This window comes from Buceros rhinoceros, unplaced genomic scaffold (genome assembly GCF_000710305.1).
Source record: "Buceros rhinoceros silvestris isolate BGI_N320 unplaced genomic scaffold, ASM71030v1 scaffold1050, whole genome shotgun sequence".
Taxonomy (NCBI): domain Eukaryota; kingdom Metazoa; phylum Chordata; class Aves; order Bucerotiformes; family Bucerotidae; genus Buceros; species Buceros rhinoceros.
In genome coordinates this window covers 18,594-39,463 of record NW_010387715.1, presented here as the reverse complement: position 1 = coordinate 39,463, position 20,870 = coordinate 18,594, and the positions used below count along the sequence as shown (strand labels likewise).

Sequence of the window (20,870 nt, the reverse complement as noted above, 5' to 3'; positions counted from 1 at the left end):
CACTTGAACACTAAGAGCAGCATCGTAATTGAAGCAAACTAAATGCTGAAGTAAATATAAAAACTGGAGAGAACACAATTTACAGTAAGATTGTAGGATTAGTGGTAACATTGTATTTGAATGTATTCAGTTATAGATGATATTCCAGCTTGCTTCAATTCGTATAAAATTTAACTATTTTCAGGAAAAACTTGGGCTTTGAGTCCTCTTGAACTTCTTTCAGATCTAATGTGCACTGTGAAATGAAATTTTATGTTACTTTCTAAAAGGGAAGTAATTATGGCTTTAAACTAGAAACAAAGGGAGTAGTAACTTGAATAGTTAGTCTGACTGGTCTCATGGTGTTTTAGTAAAGCTATGAACTCTTGAGTAGCTGTAAAACACAAACTTCATATTTTGGGACTAGGCTTGATAGGGCCTGGAGTAGAAAACATTTATGCTTTTTAAAAAAATTAGTTAATGAATTCAGAATTTACAAATATTAATTGGATAAAGCAAATAATTTTAAACGACTTGTAGGTCTGGATACTTGAAGCTGTCAGCGTGCTTTTTTTCTTTTTTTTTTTACCTCTCCCCTAGATGGACAAGTTTGGACTTCAGCATTGGCAGAGCAGTTATCTATTTGGTGAAGAAAACAATTCCCCCCAGTTTTCTTTTTCCCCTCCCTACCCACTAATTCTTTTTTTTAAGTCATCACCATCAAAAATATGAGAAATAATATCCAGATAAATCTGTTCTTATGGATTGTCTGGCACAAGGATTCAGTTCCCCTGTGCTTACAATTTTAAAAACACTTTCTTCATAACTTGAACTCTTTTTTTTTTTTTTTTTTTCTTTTTGCTTTTTTCAGACCCAACAGTAATAACAAAGATGCCTGGCCATCATTCTTTTCTCAATAATTTGACCTTTTTTTTTTTTTTTTTTTACTCTTGCCTTTTTCCAGACCCAACAGTAATAACAAAGATGCCTGGCCATCATTACAGAGTTCAAGTAAATCAGCCAACGGTTTAACAATGGAACACAGGAAAACGCCTCCTATATTAGAAAATGGCACAGACCCAGAACACATGACTCCAGATGGTGCAGACTCAGATTTCGGGTAATTGTGCTGCCTTTTATACTTCAGATAGCTTACCTTCTCTCTCACTTCTTGGTGTGGAGGGAACGATTCTCCAGTCTCTCTCTGGTTAGAGAGCTGGATTCAATCCTGATCAGGTCACAAAAGCCTGGGCTTTGCCTAGCCCATGCCAAAAACACTGATTGGCAGATTGTGCAGGGGAACCCTAACGTGAAGTTAGTAAGTGATGGTGCAGGTAAGGGCTGAGGGGAACTGAATAACCGAGGAATCAATAGCCTGTATAGCTGCATGGTCCCAGCGAGAGCTGAGCCCTTCATTTCTATACAGAAGCTTCCACAAAAGTATCACGCTAGTTGCTATACATCAGGAGGCTTGTCACTTGGAAAAGCTTAAACAGAAGGAAGCTAAATATTAGGGCTGAATAGCTGTCCTCACTTTACAATGATGTGTTCCAGAAACACAACTGCAGAGGTAAGGGTTCCCTGATTATCACCTGGTAACAGGAACAATAGGGCAGCAGATTCAACTGAGGCTGCTTTGTGCAGAGGAGGTAATTCATCAGTAACTTCCTTATTGCTAACCAACATTTTTTCCTCTTTTGGTGCCCTCCTTGAACAGAACTGACATCCTCTTCCATCATAAGCATTTCTGATGGTAGTATGTAGTTGGACTGTTTTGGTTTTTTATGGTAATATTGGTTAGACTCATTGAGACGTTGGATGGGAAAATAATAAGGTAAACACTAATATTTTAAGAAGTGGTATTGCTGATTAGGTAGCTGATCTTCATTTTAAATCAATGTTGAACTGATGCAGTGACGTTGTGAGTGATGTTGAAAATGGTAGCTTCATGTTAGGCTTAATAGGCACACTGAGGTTTGATCAGAGGTCCCATGGTTGCATCTCAGTAGTGACATGCAGCTTCTTTTTCATAAAAATGTTCAAATGTAAATAAAAATGTTGTAGCCAATAGATAATGAATCTTACTCATTCCCAAAGGCTAAAAGCCTGTCTTACAATTAAAGGCTCCTTAGGCAGGTTCAAGTATAATAAACATTTTCAGCACTGAATCTTTAAAAGTTGTCATACGCATACCTTCTTAAATGGCAGCATTGTGACTTCATCAGCATCTTTGGAAAATAATTTGGCTGGAATATCAGCTCTGCAGTAAGAATGATTGTGTAGTGAAGAGTCTACAGCAAACTTTTAGGTTACAGGTATTCAGAAATAACTAACCAAGGCAGTTTTTTCCAAATGGAAAAGCTTTATTCATGCAGCTTGACCACTGAGTAGAAAGTATTTGTAAATCTTCACTGGAGTAATGATTGTTTGCAACTATATGTCTCTGCTTTTTCTTTTGTAGTGATAAATACTTCAGATTCAGTTATCTTTTTGAAACACTGACTCACTGTTCTTTTGCACAAAAATCATTTTTATTAATGGATTACTCTTACACGGTTTCTTTAGAATGGAGAATAAAGGATTCTGTTGAGTTTTGACTAGTTATTCCGAGACAGGGAGAACAAATTGGGGGGAAGCAAGCTTAGAAATTTTTTACCTTCATTTGTGGCTATATGCAATATTTAAACCTTGCAGCTGCAAGGGGTGTTTGAAAACAAGGTGCAGTTAGAATCTGAGATCTGTGCCCAATTAAAATAGTTTCTACATCTGTATGTTTGTCTTGTGCTAACATATCATGCCTGTAATATGACTTGTATCGCATTCTGACCTCTTAATGGAACTGAAGTTAATGTTCTTACTTCTGGTCCTTGTTTGTGGGACCAGTGTTTTGGGCTGTGCAGCGTGATGCTTGTGCATCTTCTGTTAGAGGCAGACAAAAATGAAAATACCTTCAAATTGAAAAGCAGAGATTTTAGTCTGAACTTGAACTAATACTGTTTGATTAGTGTAGTATTTAGAGTAATTAAGGCAGTGCACAGATGCCTGTCAGAATCTTGAATCCTGAGATGTGCCATTTCAGCCAAGTCATGTTAATTTCCAGGAATAGCTTTCAGAGGTGGTTTCTGCTGTATATTATCTCTTATTCTCTCTCTGCTTCTTGGTGGTTTTTTATGATGTGTCTTTTCCTGCATTTTTCCCCTTCTGTCATCTCAAAACTCAGTTTCCTTGCCTTGGAACTAACTTCCGCTAGTTAAAGCTTGAAGGCTAGTGGGAAGCTTTACTTGCCACCAGGACTAAATAGTTAATTTAATCTTTTATCTCTCCCCAGTCTTGTATGGGAACTGACAACTTCACCATTTGGAAAACAAACCTGTCCCAAGTTTCTCTCCAGTTAGTTCCATCTATGCTACTACTACTATGGAATACTGCCATAGTACAAGATTCCAGGTTTTTTGAATGGCATAGAGTTACTGTAAACATGTTTAAAACTTCTTTTGTTCCCTAACAGGGCAGTCAACAAGCAGAGTGGAGAGTGGTGGGAAGTATTACAGTATATGACAAATGTTTTATGAGCTTATGATTTAAATAAATTCTTATAATGTGACCTTTTCCCCTCTTAATTTATCCTAATTAATTTTGGTTTGTCTTTATTTCAAGGCATTTCTACCAGTACAAAAGCAAATGTTGACTTTCACATTAAATACTTGACTGTCTTACCATCTCTTTTTCCCTCCTACTTCTGCAGCCCTATTGACAAACCCTCAGATTCCCTCAGTATAGGAAACGGTGACAGCTCCCAGCAGGTAAGATATAAAGATAATTGCTGTGAAAGTAAGTATTGAGTTTGAGGGCTTCGTGCTACTTGTAGTTTGAGAAGCAAGTACTTTCTGCATTGTATCATAATTCTAAAGAAAACTAAAAAATGCTTCTGCTAAGTTGTGTTTCTTATGTTTGACCTTGTACTGAACTATATATTAACTAACCTAATGGCAGACAAATGTTTCCAGGATATTTTTCAACTATAATGAAGTATTAATGAAGAATATTTTATGTGTAAACTTATGTTCTAATTGTTTCTCTTCCTTTCTTGCCTGTAGTTAACAAACAGTGACACACCTTCTCCACCGCCTGGTTTAACAAAACCCAATCCAGTCATACCCATCAGTTCATCTAATCACAGTGCGCGGTCTCCTTTTGAAGGGGCTGTTACAGAATCACAGTCGCTCTTCTCTGACAATTTTCGGCACCCTAACCCAATCCCCAGTGGGCTTCCTCCATTCCCCAGCTCTCCACAGACTTCAAATGACTGGCCCACAGCACCAGAACCACAGAGCCTCTTCACATCAGGTATGTATGTGGCTACATGGCTAGCTATTTCTTGCTTTTGCAACCGATGTCTAAAGCTGTGTTGAACCAAAAGCTCTAGAGCTTGCTCCATGCTGGTTTTATTTCCCCACCTTCACAAATGATTTGATTTGTCACTTAACTATTAATGAATTGCACTGATTTAAGTGTTTCTTCTAAAAGAAACTGCACAGAGTTTTCCAGCTGCATGACTAAATTATCAAGAGTGCTTATTTTAGATTTTCTTTGCCATGTGCCTCTGTGAGGTGACATGTATACTTAATATTTAATGTTACAGGTTTTTATTGAGAGTGGGGAAAAATATGTCTTGTCAGTATATGTTGGTGTAGCAAGCTGTTAGAATCTATAATTCTAACATTAGAAGCTGGGCAGTGGAATTCAGGATTTTATTTAGTATCCTGCGTAGTTATCTGAAGGTGAGGTTATATACATTCAGAAAAGATAAAAATATGGTTAATGGCAGCAACTGGAAGATTCCTGTATTTTGCAGGTACTTTCCTATGAAGTATCACTTTATGTTAATGAAACATTATTTTCGATGTATTTATATAGTCTCGGGAATGGTTAACAGTGTTTAAGAGCTTACAAATTTTAAATCTGAGGGAGTTGTTAGAAAATCAAATGCAACATTATCAGTAATAAACATCAAGAGAAAACTTACGTTCTATTTATCTGACTTCTGGATGTCATAACCCTGCCTGTAAACAGTATTTATTACCACGGAAAATACCTGCTGCTAAGGTGCTCTAAGTACTGGTTTTGTGAGGATTAAGTAGCAGTGAGAGACGATTTCCAGGTAGTAGAGATCTTGTTTCACAATTAATATCAAATGTATGGTTGCTTTTTAAATAAGAATACAAAGTACAAGGTTTTGTCTGTCTAGCAGATCATTTTATTTGTTGTCATGGATTTGAGTGAATGTAGAGGTGTATATTTCTTTTCTAAGGAGAACATGGAGCTGAAATTGTAACTTCTTAAAGCAGCAAACCAGGTTTCCTACCAGCAGAGGGAGTTAATGTTGTGAGCGACTCTACCTTGTACTACCTTGTATTGTCACAGTTTTGTGAAACTAGACCCAGCATTCACTGATCCTGAATAAGAAACTTAAACAGTATGATAAGATGAAATAGTAATTGGAAATACAGGGAAACTCTGATAGCCCCTTTTTTTCAACACTGCATCAAAATATTTAACAATATCTTGTAATGCAGTTGCTTGTTTCCTTTTGTTTTATGAAGATGTCTCCAAGAATTTGGCTTGTTTTTCTTCATAATGGTAGACAGTGGGGTTTTTGGTTTTGTCTTTTTAACCACTGTGCAGAGGTTTTGCCTTTGAGAAGCAGAACTGAAGCAAAGTATTAATACTGAAAGCAAAATACTGAACTGAACAACAAACTTATTTAAAATCTGCTTGGTCACACTTCCATCAAGTAATATGGGTGTAAAGGAGGTTCTAAGCAAGTGTTTATTAGTCTCTTTCTTCTTGGTGCTATTACTGAAATTATTTATGTAACAAGGCTTTTATGTATTCAGGAACAGAGCAGTTCTGCAGTGAAAGTGTTATTTGCTAGTTTTACCGCTTCACCTTCAGTAGAAATCTATTACAGTTTGATCTGAAAATGACATTCTAAGATAATGAATAAGGTGTCTTTGTGGAATGTATAAAGTAATAGTATATGAAAGATAACTGGCAATATAGATTCAGATACACTGAGGCTGAAATTTTTATATGGATAAATAGTTACTAATTCTCGTTCTAAATCCTGTTCCTCTCCTTTCCAACAGAAACTATACCAGTATCCTCCTCTACAGACTGGCAAGCAGCTTTTGGGTTTGGTTCCTCCAAACAGCAAGAGGACGACTTAGGGTTTGACCCCTTTGACATCACCCGCAAAGCCTTAGCAGACCTGATTGAGAAGGAACTGTCAGTCCAAGACCAACCTTCCCTCTCGCCCACATCTCTTCAGAACCCTACCCCACACACTACAACTGCCAAAGGGCCAGGCTCTGGATTCCTGCATCCTGCTGCACCCACAAATGCCAACTCTCTCAGTAGCACCTTTCCAGTCATGCCACAGAGGTTCCCACAGTTTCAACAGCATCGAGCAGTTTACAACTCCTTCAGTTTTCCAGGCCAAGCAGCTCGCTATCCTTGGATGGCCTTCCCACGCAATAGCATCATGCACTTGAACCACACAGCAAATCCCACCTCAAATAGTAATTTCTTGGACTTGAATCTCCCGCCACAACACAGCACAGGTCTGGGAGGGATCCCTATATCAGGTAGGTGAATTTGGACAGCCATGAATATGACTTGATTCATGCTTTCAGCTTCTCTGAGCCAGGACAGGAAAAGGGAATAGCCAGCTACAAGTGGTAGAGTGATATCTCTTGACTGTCATACTGGGTTTACGAACAGAGGGAGGAATATTATTTTAAATAGGCCCTTTCCAATTAAAAAAAAAAAAGAGTGTCTGGATGTTTAGCCTTGTAATATTGAGCTTTATAAGGAAGGTGGAGTATTTTGTGCCCGCTTAATTTTGTGTCAAAGCAGATTGGTATTTTGGTTCTTCAGTCTTGCCAGTCTGGCTTTCCTTAAGAATAGGCCCTGTGACTTCCATGTCAACGTGCAGGTGCTGACCAGAGTTCCGAAAACTGTGCAAAAAATTGTAATGATGGTAGTTGTTGCAGATGTCTTGGCTGGGTTGTTCCCTCTTGCGCATAACCAAATGGCTGTACAATAAAACGTTCAGTGCTGTTCATTTCTGTACTTCAGATGGCCTTAATATTATGCTAATCTTCCAGTGAGTGGGTGCTTTCAATGCGTCTAAGAGGATTCATCATGCTTGTGAGGGTTGTAATGCTGGAGGAAAATACATGTGCAGTCAGGCCAGTTCGCACTGCCCTGAACGGATTGCCAGGTTCTTGCAGCAAACCTTACCGCTAAGGAGCTAATTGTAGCAATAATTGTCCTGGTTTAAAAATTTACTTCTGGAGTTTGCAGTCCTTCCATGCTTCCGATTCAGCTTGGCCCAAACAGGTTCTCATTTCCAAACAGGGTAAACATTGTGTTAAGAACTGCAGGTGGAAAGCCTCTGTAAGCCTTGAAATGGCGAAAACTGCTTCTGGAGTTGTTGCCAGTGTTGTTTTCTTTTCATGGGTTTTGAGAAGTACTAGCTATACTGTAAGAAAGTGACTCAGAAAAAGTTAACGTGTGGTTTTGATGCTCTAGTACAAGAGCTCATTTTGGCTGTTAGTTCCCTGTACTTTGTCCTCTTTGAAGGCTTCATGAAGCTACAGAGCTGCTGTGGAGGATCCTTAGGCTGGTGAGTAGTATAAACACTTGGTCTGGACTGCAAGTGCAAGTAGTTCAAAACCCTCTATACTGGCTGTGTACTAAGACTTTAGACTAAAATAACTGATACTGGTTACAGCAGAATGTTAGGAAAAAAACCAAAAACAAAACCACTTTTTTGACATGGGGTCATCCATAGCACTGCAAGTTATTGTTCACTTTCTCCTAAACTACATAAGACTTCCAGGAACATTGCAAGAGTTTTGATTTTACCACTCAGTTCTTAAAAGGGCTAATTTGAGGGGCCAGTTACAAGACTATCTGCTGGACTAGGGGGATCAGAAAAATCCTTTAGCATTAAAAAAATTTGTTCCTAGCACAGGTTGATTTGAGGTTTACAAAATTATTCTTTAAATTGTGTTACTTTAATTGCCTTTTTGGCAGTTTGAAAGTGAAACTCTGTGTTTGTAGAAGACATATAGATCCTCTGTAGGACTCTTGAAGAGCCAGTTGTTTGGTGTTGGTTGATGCACTGCACATGCCATTTACTTCCCCCATATTTTTAAAGGCAACAGCGTTGATAATTAAGTATATCCTTTTTTGTATGCAACCACTAGAGCCAATTAATCTCGAAATATTTTTGGCAGATACACTGCTGAAAACAGAAAACGAACATCTGCTGTAGTCTCTATGGAAAGTTCCTTTGAGTTGGTCGTAATCTCTTGTTGTAGAAAATATGGTTAGTTGCCTGGCTGACAAATCAGATAGCAGCAGTTGCTGAAGTGCAAAGACTTCTCAGCTGAGCTGCCTGTCAGGTTTGTATATTGAAAAAAGAGTCATTTGCACAAAGAGATTACTCCTTTTTCTTTTCCCGTTGTGAAAAATCAGCTGAAGTCTCAAATAGTTCTGGTTTTGTTTGCTGCGTTATGGTTTTGTATTTGTGTGGTGTTTAGTGTCTAGGGCTTTCTTTAGTGATCTAACTGCTTCAGAAGCACAAATAATTTGAATGTCAGTAGATGCCCTCATATCTCTTTTTTGTGCGCTGGCTGAATAGTTTCCAGTGTTTTGATTATTCCGTCTTTCCAAATCCATATCTAGTGTACCAGTCTCTCAACAAATTCCTTTTATATTATTTTGAAAGAATAGTTCCTGTTCTTTATGCTTGCTGTTAATCTGTCAGTTGCAGGTATACAATTAGAGAATTTTCCTAGTTTCCTCATTTGATGTACAAATACAGCTGTCTGCTGGGGTTGGGGGAGGAAAGTGGTGTACAAGTACAGAGAAATCATGTGAGTGGGACTTCTGCTGACCTGCTAGAAAGGCAGTACACCTCATAATAGCCATGTAGCAGCACGGAGAGATTAGTTGTGCTATACCCAAAGCTCCTTTTTGTTAGCTCTTCCTCTAACACACTGTAATACAGAATAACAAATGTCATCAGCTTAGCTGTTTCGGATGCAAAAGAAACCTAGTGCAGTTGAAACTTCACATTCTGTCTTCTAATGGAGACCCTCAACTGCTGTTGAAGTTGTGTGTTTCCTAAGGGTCTTCAATCACAATTTTTTACAGGACTATAAATACCTAAAGCAGATAGTACTGGACTAGTCATTTAAATAAAAACATTCATTTATACATTTGCCTGCTCTAATCAACACTTTTCAACTTTTCTGTTTCATTAATGTGAAAACAAACAGATCTAAAAACTTCTATAACTTCATATGTAGTTAATATACTATTTTGTAGGCTTTCTAAATGCAATTTTAATTGATTTCGCTAAGTGTGTTTGTGGTTTGGAAGCATGTATGAAGAAAACAGTAACTTTTAAACTGCTGCTGCTTCTGCTTTAGTTAGATACTATTATTCTCGTGAATTTGAAATGCTCATGTGTGATGTCTTAAATGTAATGTTCTGAAGCTACCTTTTATTTAGTCGAGAATCAGAGCTGTCTGTATTCAGACAGCTCCAGGTAGGGCTGTTTTGTGATGTGTGCCAGATTTAAATGAAAGGATACAGGCAGTACCTACTTCTTTTTTGAAGCTCTCATTTAAAAATAATTTCTATATCTAATTTGGTAGCCTATTTCTCAGAGGAAGTCGTATTTATTAAACTTGTTCTGCTGTTTTCAGTGAAAGGGCACATGATTGACTTCGTAGTTATGCATAATGTTTGAATTGTCATATTCATCAGTTTCATGTTTGTCCCCAGCCCATATTTCAATGAACTTTTTGATTGACTTATCCCCAAGGTAGCACTTTTTTCTGCCCCACCGTATGATTTTGCAAACCATAGCAGATGTTCCTGTGATAACGGACAATTCAGGCTTGTTGCTGTTCTCTGGTATGGGATGGATTAGATGATTTACTGTGTAATTATAACTGTGTAACTGTGCTTTGGGAGAAAAGTTCAGTGACTTCTTATTCATGGACATCATGATTGTTACTAAAAGCAATTTTACCCTAGATTCTGTGCAGGGTATCCTAAAAATATAGGACAGTGGCTATCCTTTTTTCGGCAGATAATGCTAAAGGAAAGATCTGCTGACAGCAGTGTGGGTGGGTGTGTGCCTTTGCTTTTATGTTCCTTTAGGATAACAGGAAACTATTTGTAATTTGATAGCTAATATCACTGTCACTTTTGCTACCCAGTTGCCTGTTGGTGTGTTCTAAAATAATAGTTGTAGTATTGCATCATAGACAAAAGTAGGTCTAAGACTAACAGTGTGTTACACAATCATCTGGTTGGAAGAGAACTTTAAGATCATCGAGTCCAACCTTTCACCCTGCACTGCCAGGGTCCCCAAACCATGTGCTTCAGCACCACATCCACAGGTCTTTTCAACACTTCCTGGGATGGGAACTCCACCATCTCCCTGGGCAGCCTGTTCCAATGCTTAATGACCCTCTCTGTAAAGAAGTTTTTCCTGATATCCAATATCCACTATATCCAATTCCTGACGCAACTTAAGGTTATTTCCTCTCATCCTGTCATTCATAACAAGGGAGAAGAGACCAAACCCCATCTCCCTGTGACCTCCTTTCAGGTGGTTGTAGCGTGTTAAGGTCTCTCCTGAGCCTTCTCTTTTCCAGACTAAACAATCCCAGTTTCCTCAGCTGCTCCTTGTAAGATAGATTCTGTAAACCCTTCACTAGTTTTGTTGCCCTTCTCTGAACCTGCTCCAGCACCTGAACATCCCTCATGAAGTAAGGGGCCCAAAACTGGACACAGTACTCAAGGTGTGGCCTCACCAGCGCCAGAAAATCACTTCCTTTCTCCTGCTGGCCACATTATTTCTGATACAAGCCAGGATGCCACTGGCGTTCTTGGCTACCTGGTCACATTGCTGCCTCATATTCAGCCAGCTGTCAACCAGCAATCCCAGTTGTCCACTGGGCATCTTTCCAGTCACTCTTCCCCAAGCCTGTAGCATTGCAGGGGGTTGTTGTGGCCCAAGTGCAGGACCTGGTACTTGGTCTTGTTGAATTTCATACAATTGGCCTCAGCCGATTGATCCACCTTTCCAGATCCCTCTGTAGAGCTTCCTGACCTTCAGGCAGATCACCACTACCTCCCAACTTAGTGTCAACTGTGAACTCACTGAGGGTGCACTCAATCCCCTCATCCCAATTGTTGATAAAGACGTTGAAGAGATCAGGCCCCAATACTGAGCCCTGAGGAACACCACTGGTGACCAGCCACCAGCTGGATTTAACTCCATTTACCGCCACCCTCTGGGCCTGACCATCCAAACAGTTTTTTATCCAGTGAAGTGTACACCCGTCCAGGCTGTAGGCAGTCATTTTCTGCAGAAGAATGCTATAGGAAGCATTGTCAAAGGCCTTACTCAAGTCCAGGTAGACAAAACCTACAGCTCTTCCCTTGTCCACTACGCACATCACCTTGTCATAGAAGGAGATCAAGTTGGCCAAACAGGACCTGCCTTTCATAAACCCATGTTGACTGGGCCTGATCGCTTGACTATCCCTTGCATGCTGCATGATGACACTCAGCATGACCTGCTCGATGAGTTTCCCCGGCACTGAGGTCAGACTGATGGGCCTGTAGTTCCCTGGGTCCTCCTTCCAGCCTTTCTTGTAGATTGTAGTCAAATGGGACTTCCCTTGTCAGCCAGGACTGTTGGTAAATGATGGAAGGTGGCTTGGTGATCACTTCCACCAGCTCCCTCAGAACTCTTGGGTGGATCTCATCTGGCCCCCATAGACTTCTGCACATCTAAGCCATGCTTTCCTCTTGGATTATGGTTCTAGAGGCCAAGCACCCAGTGAGTTGGTCTGACCATTAAAGACTGAGGCAAAGATGGCGTTCAGCACCTCAGCTTTTTCCTTATTTTTGGTCACTATACTTCCCATTTCATCCAGCAAAGGATGGAGATTCTCCTTAACCCTCCTTTTGCTATTAATGTATTTATAGAAACTTTTATTAATCTTTATGTCAGTGGCCAGATGAAGTTCTAGCTCGGCTTTTGCTGTTCTGATCTTCTCCCTGCATAGTCTCACAAAATTCTTGTAGTCTTTGTGAGTGACTTGGCCTATCGAAGAAAGGGCATAGACTTTTTCTTCTTGAGCTCTAGCTAGAGCTCTCTGTTCAGCTAGGCCAGTCTTCTGCACCTCTGGCTTGTCTTGCAGCTCACTGGAACAGCCTGTTCCTGATTCTGATCTTCTCCCTGCATAGTCTCACAAAATTCTTGTAGTCTTTGTGAGTGACTTGGCCTATCGAAGAAAGGGCATAGACTTTTTCTTCTTGAGCTCTAGCTAGAGCTCTCTGTTCAGCTAGGCCAGTCTTCTGCACCTCTGGCTTGTCTTGCAGCTCACTGGAACAGCCTGTTCCTGAGTTTTGAAGACTTCCCTCTTGAGAATTGTCCAGGCTTCCTGGACCCCTTTGCCCTTCAGGACTGCCTCCCAAGGGACCCTGCCAACCAGTCTCCTAAAACAGTTAAAGTCTGTTCTCTGGAAGACCAAGGTGGTAGTTCTACTGACCCCCATCCCTGCTGCTTCTAGAACTGAAAACTACCTCATCATCACTGTGTCCAAGACGGCCTCCAGCCTTCACATCATCCACAAGTCCTTCCCTGTTACGAACAACAACAGGTCCAGCAGGGAGTCTTCTCTAGCTGTTCCCTCACCAACTGTGTGAGGAAGTTGTCTTTCACACACTTTAGGAACCTCCTGGACTGTTTCCTCACTGCTGTATTGAATTTCCAGCAGACCTCTGGTAAATTGAAGTCGTCCACAAGAATAAGTAGCAGTGATCATGAACTTCCCTCTTGAGAATTGTCCAGGCTTCCTGGACCCCTTTGCCCTTCAGGACTGCCTCCCAAGGGACCCTGCCAACCAGTCTCCTAAAACAGTTAAAGTCTGTTCTCTGGAAGACCAAGGTGGTAGTTCTACTGACCCCCATCCCTGCTGCTTCTAGAACTGAAAACTACCTCATCATCACTGTGTCCAAGACGGCCTCCAGCCTTCACATCATCCACAAGTCCTTCCCTGTTACGAACAACAACAGGTCCAGCAGGGAGTCTTCTCTAGCTGTTCCCTCACCAACTGTGTGAGGAAGTTGTCTTTCACACACTTTAGGAACCTCCTGGACTGTTTCCTCACTGCTGTATTGAATTTCCAGCAGACCTCTGGTAAATTGAAGTCGTCCACAAGAATAAGTAGCAGTGATCATGAAGACTTCTCCCAGTTGTTTGTAGAATATTTCATCTATGTCGTCTTCCTGGTTGGGTGGTCTATAGCAGGCTCCCACTGTGATGTCTGCCTTGTTGGCCTTCCCCTTGATTTTAATGCATGAGCATTCTACTCTTTCATCACCATAGTTGATCTCCAGCAATCTAACCCCTCCCAAACATACAGAGCTGCTCCCCCTCCTTTCCTGCCTCGCCTGTCCCTCCTAAAGAGCTTGTAGTTATCCAGTGCAGTGTCTCCATGATGGCAACTACATCATAGTTTCCCTTTTGCACAGTGGCTTCCATCTCTTCCTGTTTGTTGCCCATGCTGCATGCATTGGTGTGGAAGCACTTCAGCTGGGCTAGTGATCCTGTCACCTTTTCTTTGTGGGGAGAAGACCTAATTCCCACCTGACCTTTCCCAGGCGCTCCCTTGACTCTTGGCACACCAGTGACCATTATGGCTAGCCTATCACCAGACACACTGCCCTCAATCTCCACTGATGCAGCATACCCCAGGAGTTCTGAGACTGCTTATAAAATGAGATGCATGGATATTAATAATGGAAAAATAGAAATATTTAGGTTTATTTCTTGAGTTTACTGAGTGGTTGGTAGTCACTGATTTTTATCACACAGAAAAAGTATAGGAACAAATTTATACAGGTAAAATGAGGAAAAAGTTGTATAATGGTTAGCCCACCTTTCCTGTCAGTTATATGCAAGATGAACGATAAAATGTAATTGTAAGAATTTATCAATTCAATAATAAGTGATTAAAATTTGAACTCTTCCAAGACTAATGCTACACAATATTGTGTGTATATTCTTCTCAAATTATTGAAACCACTTGAGTTGGAAGGGATCATCGAATCCAACTCTTGACTCCACATAGGGCAGCCTAAAAATTAAACCATACATCTGAGAGCATTGGCCAAATGCTGCTTGAACAAGACATTTCATGTATGTCATGCATATATTAGAAATCTAAACAGAGAGATCAGTACTGGGTCCAGTCTTGTTCAACATATTTATCAATGACCTGGATGAAGAAACAGTGTGCCTTCAGCAAGCTTGCTGATGATACAAAACTGGGGGCAGTGGCTGATACACCTGTAGTCTGTGCTGCTGTTCGTTGTGACCTGGAGAGGCTGGAGAGTTGATGGAGAGGAACCCAATGAAGTTCAATAAAGGCAAGTGTAGAGTCCTGCACCGAAGGAGGAATAACCCCCTGCACCAATACAAATTAGATGTTTTCCAGCAGGTCAACAGCTCCACAGAGATGGACCTGGGAATCCTGTTGGGTAAGTAGTTAACCATCAGCCAGCAGCGTGCTCTTGTGGCCAAGAAGGCCAGTGGTGCATTAAGAAGAGTGTTACCAGAAGGTTGAGGGAAGTTATCTTACTTCTCTACTCTGCCCTAGTGAGGGCACATCAGGAGTACTGTGTCCAGTTCTGGGCTCCCCAGTTTGAGAGACATGGAACTACTGGATACAGTCCAGCAGAGGGTTACAAAGGTGATTATGAGGTTGGAGAATCTCTCTTATGAGGAAAGGTTGAGAGACCCAAGTGTGTTTAGCCTGGAGAAGAGAAGGCTGAGAGGGGATCTTACCAATGCTTATAGATATCTAAAGGGTGGGTGTCAAGAGGGTGAGACCAGACTCTTTCCAGTGGTGCTTAGTGACAGGACAAAGGGCAGTGGGCACAAACTGGAACACAGGAAGTTCCATCTGAACAGGAGGAAAAAATTCTTTACTTTGAGGGTTATGGGGTGTTGGAACAGGCTGCCCAGAGAGGTTGTGGAGTCATCTTCTCTGGAGATACTCAAAACCCACCTGGACATGATCCTGTCCAGCCTGCTGTAAGTAAACCTGCTTTAGCAGGTGGATTAGACTAGGTGGTCTCCAGAGGTCCCTTCCAATCCCTTCCATTTTGCAATTCTGTGAAATAGTCAAGTGGACAGAGACAGATAGCAAGAATGAAGAATTAAACCCTTTTTAGAGTAGGGGAAGAAAAAAGTTTTACCTGTTATCTGTGAAGGTATCCACAAGTTATTTTAGTGAAGCCCACTGATATGGAAATTGCAGTAGATATCTGTAAACTGATCCCGAACTTCAAAACAGGAGGCTTGAATGTTTTTAAGTCTCTGTAGTTGAATATAACCGACAAATGAAAATTTTGTTTTCTCAAGACCTTTTTGTTTTGATGTTGTGGCTTGTATCTTGAATATGCGTAGTCTAACTGATGGTATTATGCATGTTTAAAGATGAGATTGAGACGATAAATAGGTAGGCAGTTAATATATATTAAGTTTGGGTGTCATCCAGCAGTAACTGTGGTAGTGTTGTTGCATTTCTTATCAAAACACTGATTAGCGTGCACATTTTTGAGTCTTGCCTGCATTTAGATTTTTGTGAAGCAGTAGCTCGGAGCAAGCAGGGCAAAGCTTTGAAGGTTCTATTAAGAAGGCTCAACTTTTTCCCACTTAAGTCCTGAGCTCTTCCGTATCTAAATGACTTATGGTATTGCATCTTCTCCCACTTTAACTTTTCTGGTCTCCATGCCCCCAGTTATTGAACTTGTCTTGAACATCAAATCTCTTCTTGCCTAATGCTATCTTTTGAACAACATTTTAGTAAAACAAGGTAAGATCCCTCTATGTTGGCTATGATCATATCGTTTAAGAGACTTCGTTTAGACCACAGAGAAGGGTGAGATATCTGAATTAGCATTTACATACTCTGCCTTTAGTACTAAGAGTCCTTGCCTGACTTGGTATTTTCTCAAAACATCATCTCACTTCCATTTGGAGTACACATTTCTTGTTTGACCTTTTTTTTTTCACTCTCTCCTCTCTCTATTAGTTGATTCTTACTAGTTGGTTGATTCTTTCTTACTAGTTGGTTGATTCTTTCTTACTAGTTGGTTGATTCTTTCTTACTAGTTGATTCTGTCTCCTGAGCTTGTTTTACACAGTTGTGGAACCAAAAAAAAATTGGATTTGCAGTATAGCAGCTGACACTTCTCTGTGGTCTCAGGATAATAATTTGATATGGAGTTATGGGGGGGTTCTTCTGCTTACTGTACCTTTTTAAGAGGGTCTGGCCTGTGTGGAATGGATGTTGAATTCAGCATGTTGTAAAACTTCATTCTTAAATGCTGTGTACAAAATGCTTTTAATCCCGTACCCTAGCAACAGGCAATCTGACTTGAACAGTGCTGTCTCACATGCCTTTATTTGGATGCAGTGCTTGAAAGACCATTTTGCTACAATTTTCCTCTTGATCTGATAATATGTGGAAGGTTTAACATGGTTTTAAGTACTGATGGCCTTATTCTTAAGAGAGTGAGAGATGCGTTAGTCCATTAATTTTCTGTCTTAATTGTTTAAAGAAGACTGCTTGCTCTCTTGACGTTCCTTGACATTTGGCTTTCTGACAGCAGCTGGACAGAAAGCATGGCAGCTGAATGTTGTCCTTTCAGTGCCCCTGGTTAGATCTATGGTTGCCTGTAGCTCATGTCTTTCTCTGATTAGTGTAAATATTGAAAATAGGAAATTTGGTGAAAATTTTGGCTGATACAGCTTGGCTATATTAGTTGTACATGCTACGTGGGGCACTTCCAAAGGCTGAATCATTCCAGAGTGCTGAGCAGCTCCTCTTAGAATTGGATCTGTTACCCTCATATCAAGATCACTCATTTGAAAATAAAGACCTGAACAGTGCTTTGAAATCGTAAAATGAAAACTACTGTTTGTAAACGACCTTCAGCTGTTTCCAGTATTGCTTTTACTGACTCTTGCACAGAGCCCATGTCCTCAACAAAGATGGCTGTTGTTAGTGCAGCCTTTGCCACTTGAGTATTTTGTTCCTCCTATCAGTCCTTACGCCTGTTGCATCCCATTTCTTTCACGGAGGTTTGTGGCCCTCCACCCCCCTTCTTTAGGAAGTATTTTGTGTCTGTGTGAATCCCTCACCCTTGAAATTCATTCTCCTTTTGTTTCCTGTCATAACTAATTTTCTGTTTCGCTAGTGAAGAGGTGAAGTGTTCAGCACAATATGGAAGAAATTAAATTTGAAAACAACCTTTTGGCTTGCTTGATTGTACTCTGGAGGTGTATTTTTTTAATGCAGCTAGGGTGTCACTGCTAGGTTTAAAATAAAGGAAATGGAAAAGTGTGATTTTGAATTAATTTCCAAAACATTAAATCAGTGTCAAGACTGAAATCATGCTGAAATCTACGGATATTTGCTGTCCTACTTCTGCTGTCTTGTTCCTGAACTCCCATATGCTTTCTAGATTTACTAAGTCCTGCCTGCCTTAGCATAATCTTGTCACAATCTCTGAGAGGGCTTCATCCACAGCACCTGTCCTGCTACTTCTCCATCTGTTTCAAAATCTCATCTCTCACACCCACCCCTCCCTCCCATTGCCTTTTCAGTCCTAATATTGCAACTGTTTTTAAAGCCCTGTGGAATTTTTTCTTATGATTATATGGGAGATACTGTTCCAAATAAAGCTCGATTATATAAACATCTGTGCCTTCATCTCTGGGAGCTTGGTTTTAAGCTCTTACAGATTTCTTAAAGTTTTTGATTGCAAAATTATTAGGGATGGCCATGAAAGACAGACACCCTGCTTTTTTGAGTAGTAAGATGCCTATTTTTAAATGTGTGATTTTTATTTTGGAAGAAGAAAATGTGACCAAAAAAAAGTGTAAGAAAAAAAAGAAAAATCCTCTAACTTCTCTTGGCTGAATACATTAGAGGAATGACTAATCACATTAACATTGCTAGACTTCAAATAAATGCAGTGTTGGCTGGAATAGGTGGCCTCAGTGGCTGACCCAGTTTGCATTTAGAACCATCAGTCCTTGACAACTTTTTGGGTAACTCTCCCCCAGAGGCAGGTTGAAACAAGCATGTGGGGGTATTTCACATCAAGTTTCCTGACTGTTGATGTCTATAGTAATGTTATCAAATGAGCTTCAGCTGCACTAAATCTTGGGCCTTTGCCTTTGTTTTAGGGATGGAAGACTGCAGTTACTGATTATAAAACAAGAGCTTTTCCCTGCACAAGAGGCAGCTCCATGGGCCGGTGTAGCATCTGTCCCTCTCCTCCAGCAGGCAGATGCTTAGCCTTGTGATGCTGTGTTCTCTAGGAGGCTTTTCTAAAGTACAGACTGGCACTCCAAAATATACAGTAAACTAGTAGCGTGAGTTAAAAGATGTAATTGTCTTAGTGATGTTAAAAACCTGGGATTTTCCCTTTAAAGACTGGAAATTGGTACATTTGTTAGTGCTACCTATTTGTAGTAGTGTCTAACAAAAGGCTGTGCCATGAGCGTGGACCTGGAACTGTGGCTGCTTCTGAACCAAGTCCGTCTCACAAAATATCAATTATGACTGATGAATTTTAGCAAAAAGCACAGATAGTTTACAGGCTTTCAGTGTAAACACATTTTGAAATGCACCAACTTCAAGAACCATTGAAAAAGGGCAAACGTAATCTTTAAAAATTGTATTGGGGGAAGGAGCACAAATTAAATATCCTGCTGGGATAGCAACAATTAAGAGTAGCTTCACAAAAAATATTCCTCCTCCCAGTGATACCAAATCACATTTTAGAGGGAGGGGAAAAAAAAAAACTGTTCTTTTGCCATATCTTGGTTCCTTCTACATCATAACCTCATTTGAGCTTCAATTTGTTCTCAGATGAGTTTTTTTAAAAAACCTCCATGTGTTTAAAAAGTTGGTCACCTCTATTGTAAGACAGCATTTAGTAATCAGAATGTATTTCATGTTAGAGATCTTAGCTTTCTTGCAGTTTATCAAATCTTCCTACAGCATGACTGAAGTATCTACAAATATACATCAGCCTTAATTGTTGATTACAGAGCTGGGAAAGACTAAAGTAGTTTATAATTTCTCAGAATATGTGTTTACTGTGCTAATGCTAGTTACAACTTTGGTCAGAGGATTGGTTGGTTACTCCTGGAATCTAGAACCTTCATAACTAGATGGGCTTTTACTAATTATTGATACAGCTCTGAAGATTGAATTTTTTCTTTGACAATTCTGGTTATTCCGTTGGCCATAGGGCAAATTCCATGTATTTTGCTTTTATCTATGCATGTGCCCAGAAGTACACTTATACATACAGAATTTTCATTTGAGGTCAGAGGGGTTTTTTCATTGACAGATAGAGTAACCTGGTGAGATTGAAGCCTGATGCATGACCCAAGAGTAAGCAGCAGGTATACTTAGGTTAAAATTAACTTTGCTTTCTCAAATGAAGGGGATTGTATGACTTTCTGAGCTTTTAACCTAACTGTCCTGTGTGTAGATACCTGAATCCTATTTCCTTCGTTTCAGTATCTTTTAAGTTGTTGTGTTTCGATTTATATTAATATTTAAGATTACCAGTGGAGAGAATTGGTTATTTTCTTACAGGGTCCTTTTTCTTTTTTCTATGAGAAGTGTTTTGTTAGCTCGCATGAAAAAGAGGTTATTTATTGACTAAGGTGGAAGCATTAGAGAATATATTGTCTTTTTTGTATGCAGGACAGTGAGCCCAGACTTGATTGAAGTCCTGCAGTTGTCCACTTAGTTTTTAGCAATAACTGGTTAAAAAGTCAGTAATAAAAAATGGTGAGATACTGTGGAAACATATGAAATCGAGCATGTTTTCCAAAGCAAGTTAGAATCTCAATTTGAAATTTACTTGCAGCTTAAAATTGGGTGGCTGGCTGATATGGTTATGTGTTAGATTTGGTCTTCCGAGCCATTTTAAGTATGTCAATCACAAGAACTCCCCAGAATACTTAATGTAAAATTGCTTTTCTCAAACCTAATAAAATTCTGACACCACACATACAAGCAAATATGAATCTTCCTATTGAATACCTAAGATGAGCTGAATCGTCACTGATGTTGTAGAAGGGATTTTGCATGAAAAGAAATTAAATTGTCTGATTTTTAAGACTTAGTCACAGAAAGCTTGAAAGTTGTGCTGTCAGACCTTCATCAAAAAGGAAAGTTGTTTAGAAAAACTTACTTTGCCCTTCAAAGTGTATACTTTAGAATTCATTATATTCCTCTTCTACTTGATAGTTTGGCTTACTGGCATGCAAAGTTGCACATTTATTTTAAAAATAGAGGTTTCTTATTTACATGGCTATCCTTTAAATTGGGTGCATGTAGAATTAATACAACCAGTGAAATCAATGCAGAATCAGGATAAAAGCTGCTTTACTTGCATTATCTTAAAGCTGAGGGCAGACTGGTGTCTCTCGACTACTGAAGCCAATTTTGTAGGTGTGTGTATGTATGTACACGCGTGTATGTATGTATGTACTTATGCTTCTTTTTTCCCTAACTCTTAGAGCTTGTGACTATAAGACTTCCATTTGAACTCTGCACTGTGGAATGACACTTAAAGCTGTTTTCATGGATTGCCAAGTTGCTTCCAGTGTGTAGAGAATGTCTAGTGAGGCTTTTAAATGTTCTCTTCAAATAGTTTTCTCATCTAGTGTTCCTGTCATGTGAAAT

The 20,870-nt window shown here is 39.9% G+C and overlaps 1 protein-coding gene across 5 annotated transcripts in view; it reads left to right on the top strand.

Annotated features, from left to right (window-relative positions):
• The window catches only part of CNOT4 (CCR4-NOT transcription complex, subunit 4), a 48,787-nt gene that overhangs the window by 19,868 nt on the left and 8,049 nt on the right, over nucleotides 1-20,870 (top strand). For 4 of the 5 annotated variants that reach the window (XM_010130950.1, XM_010130876.1, XM_010131100.1 and 1 more), the window contains exons 7-9: nucleotides 3,725-3,782; nucleotides 4,077-4,326; nucleotides 6,129-6,626. In XM_010130950.1, the coding sequence (XP_010129252.1) occupies nucleotides 3,725-3,782; nucleotides 4,077-4,326; nucleotides 6,129-6,626 (806 nt within the window). Of the gene's footprint in view, nucleotides 1-943; nucleotides 1,100-3,724; nucleotides 3,783-4,076; nucleotides 4,327-6,128; nucleotides 6,627-20,870 lie in introns of all 5 variants that reach the window. The other variant, XM_010146312.1, reaches the window with a different exon arrangement.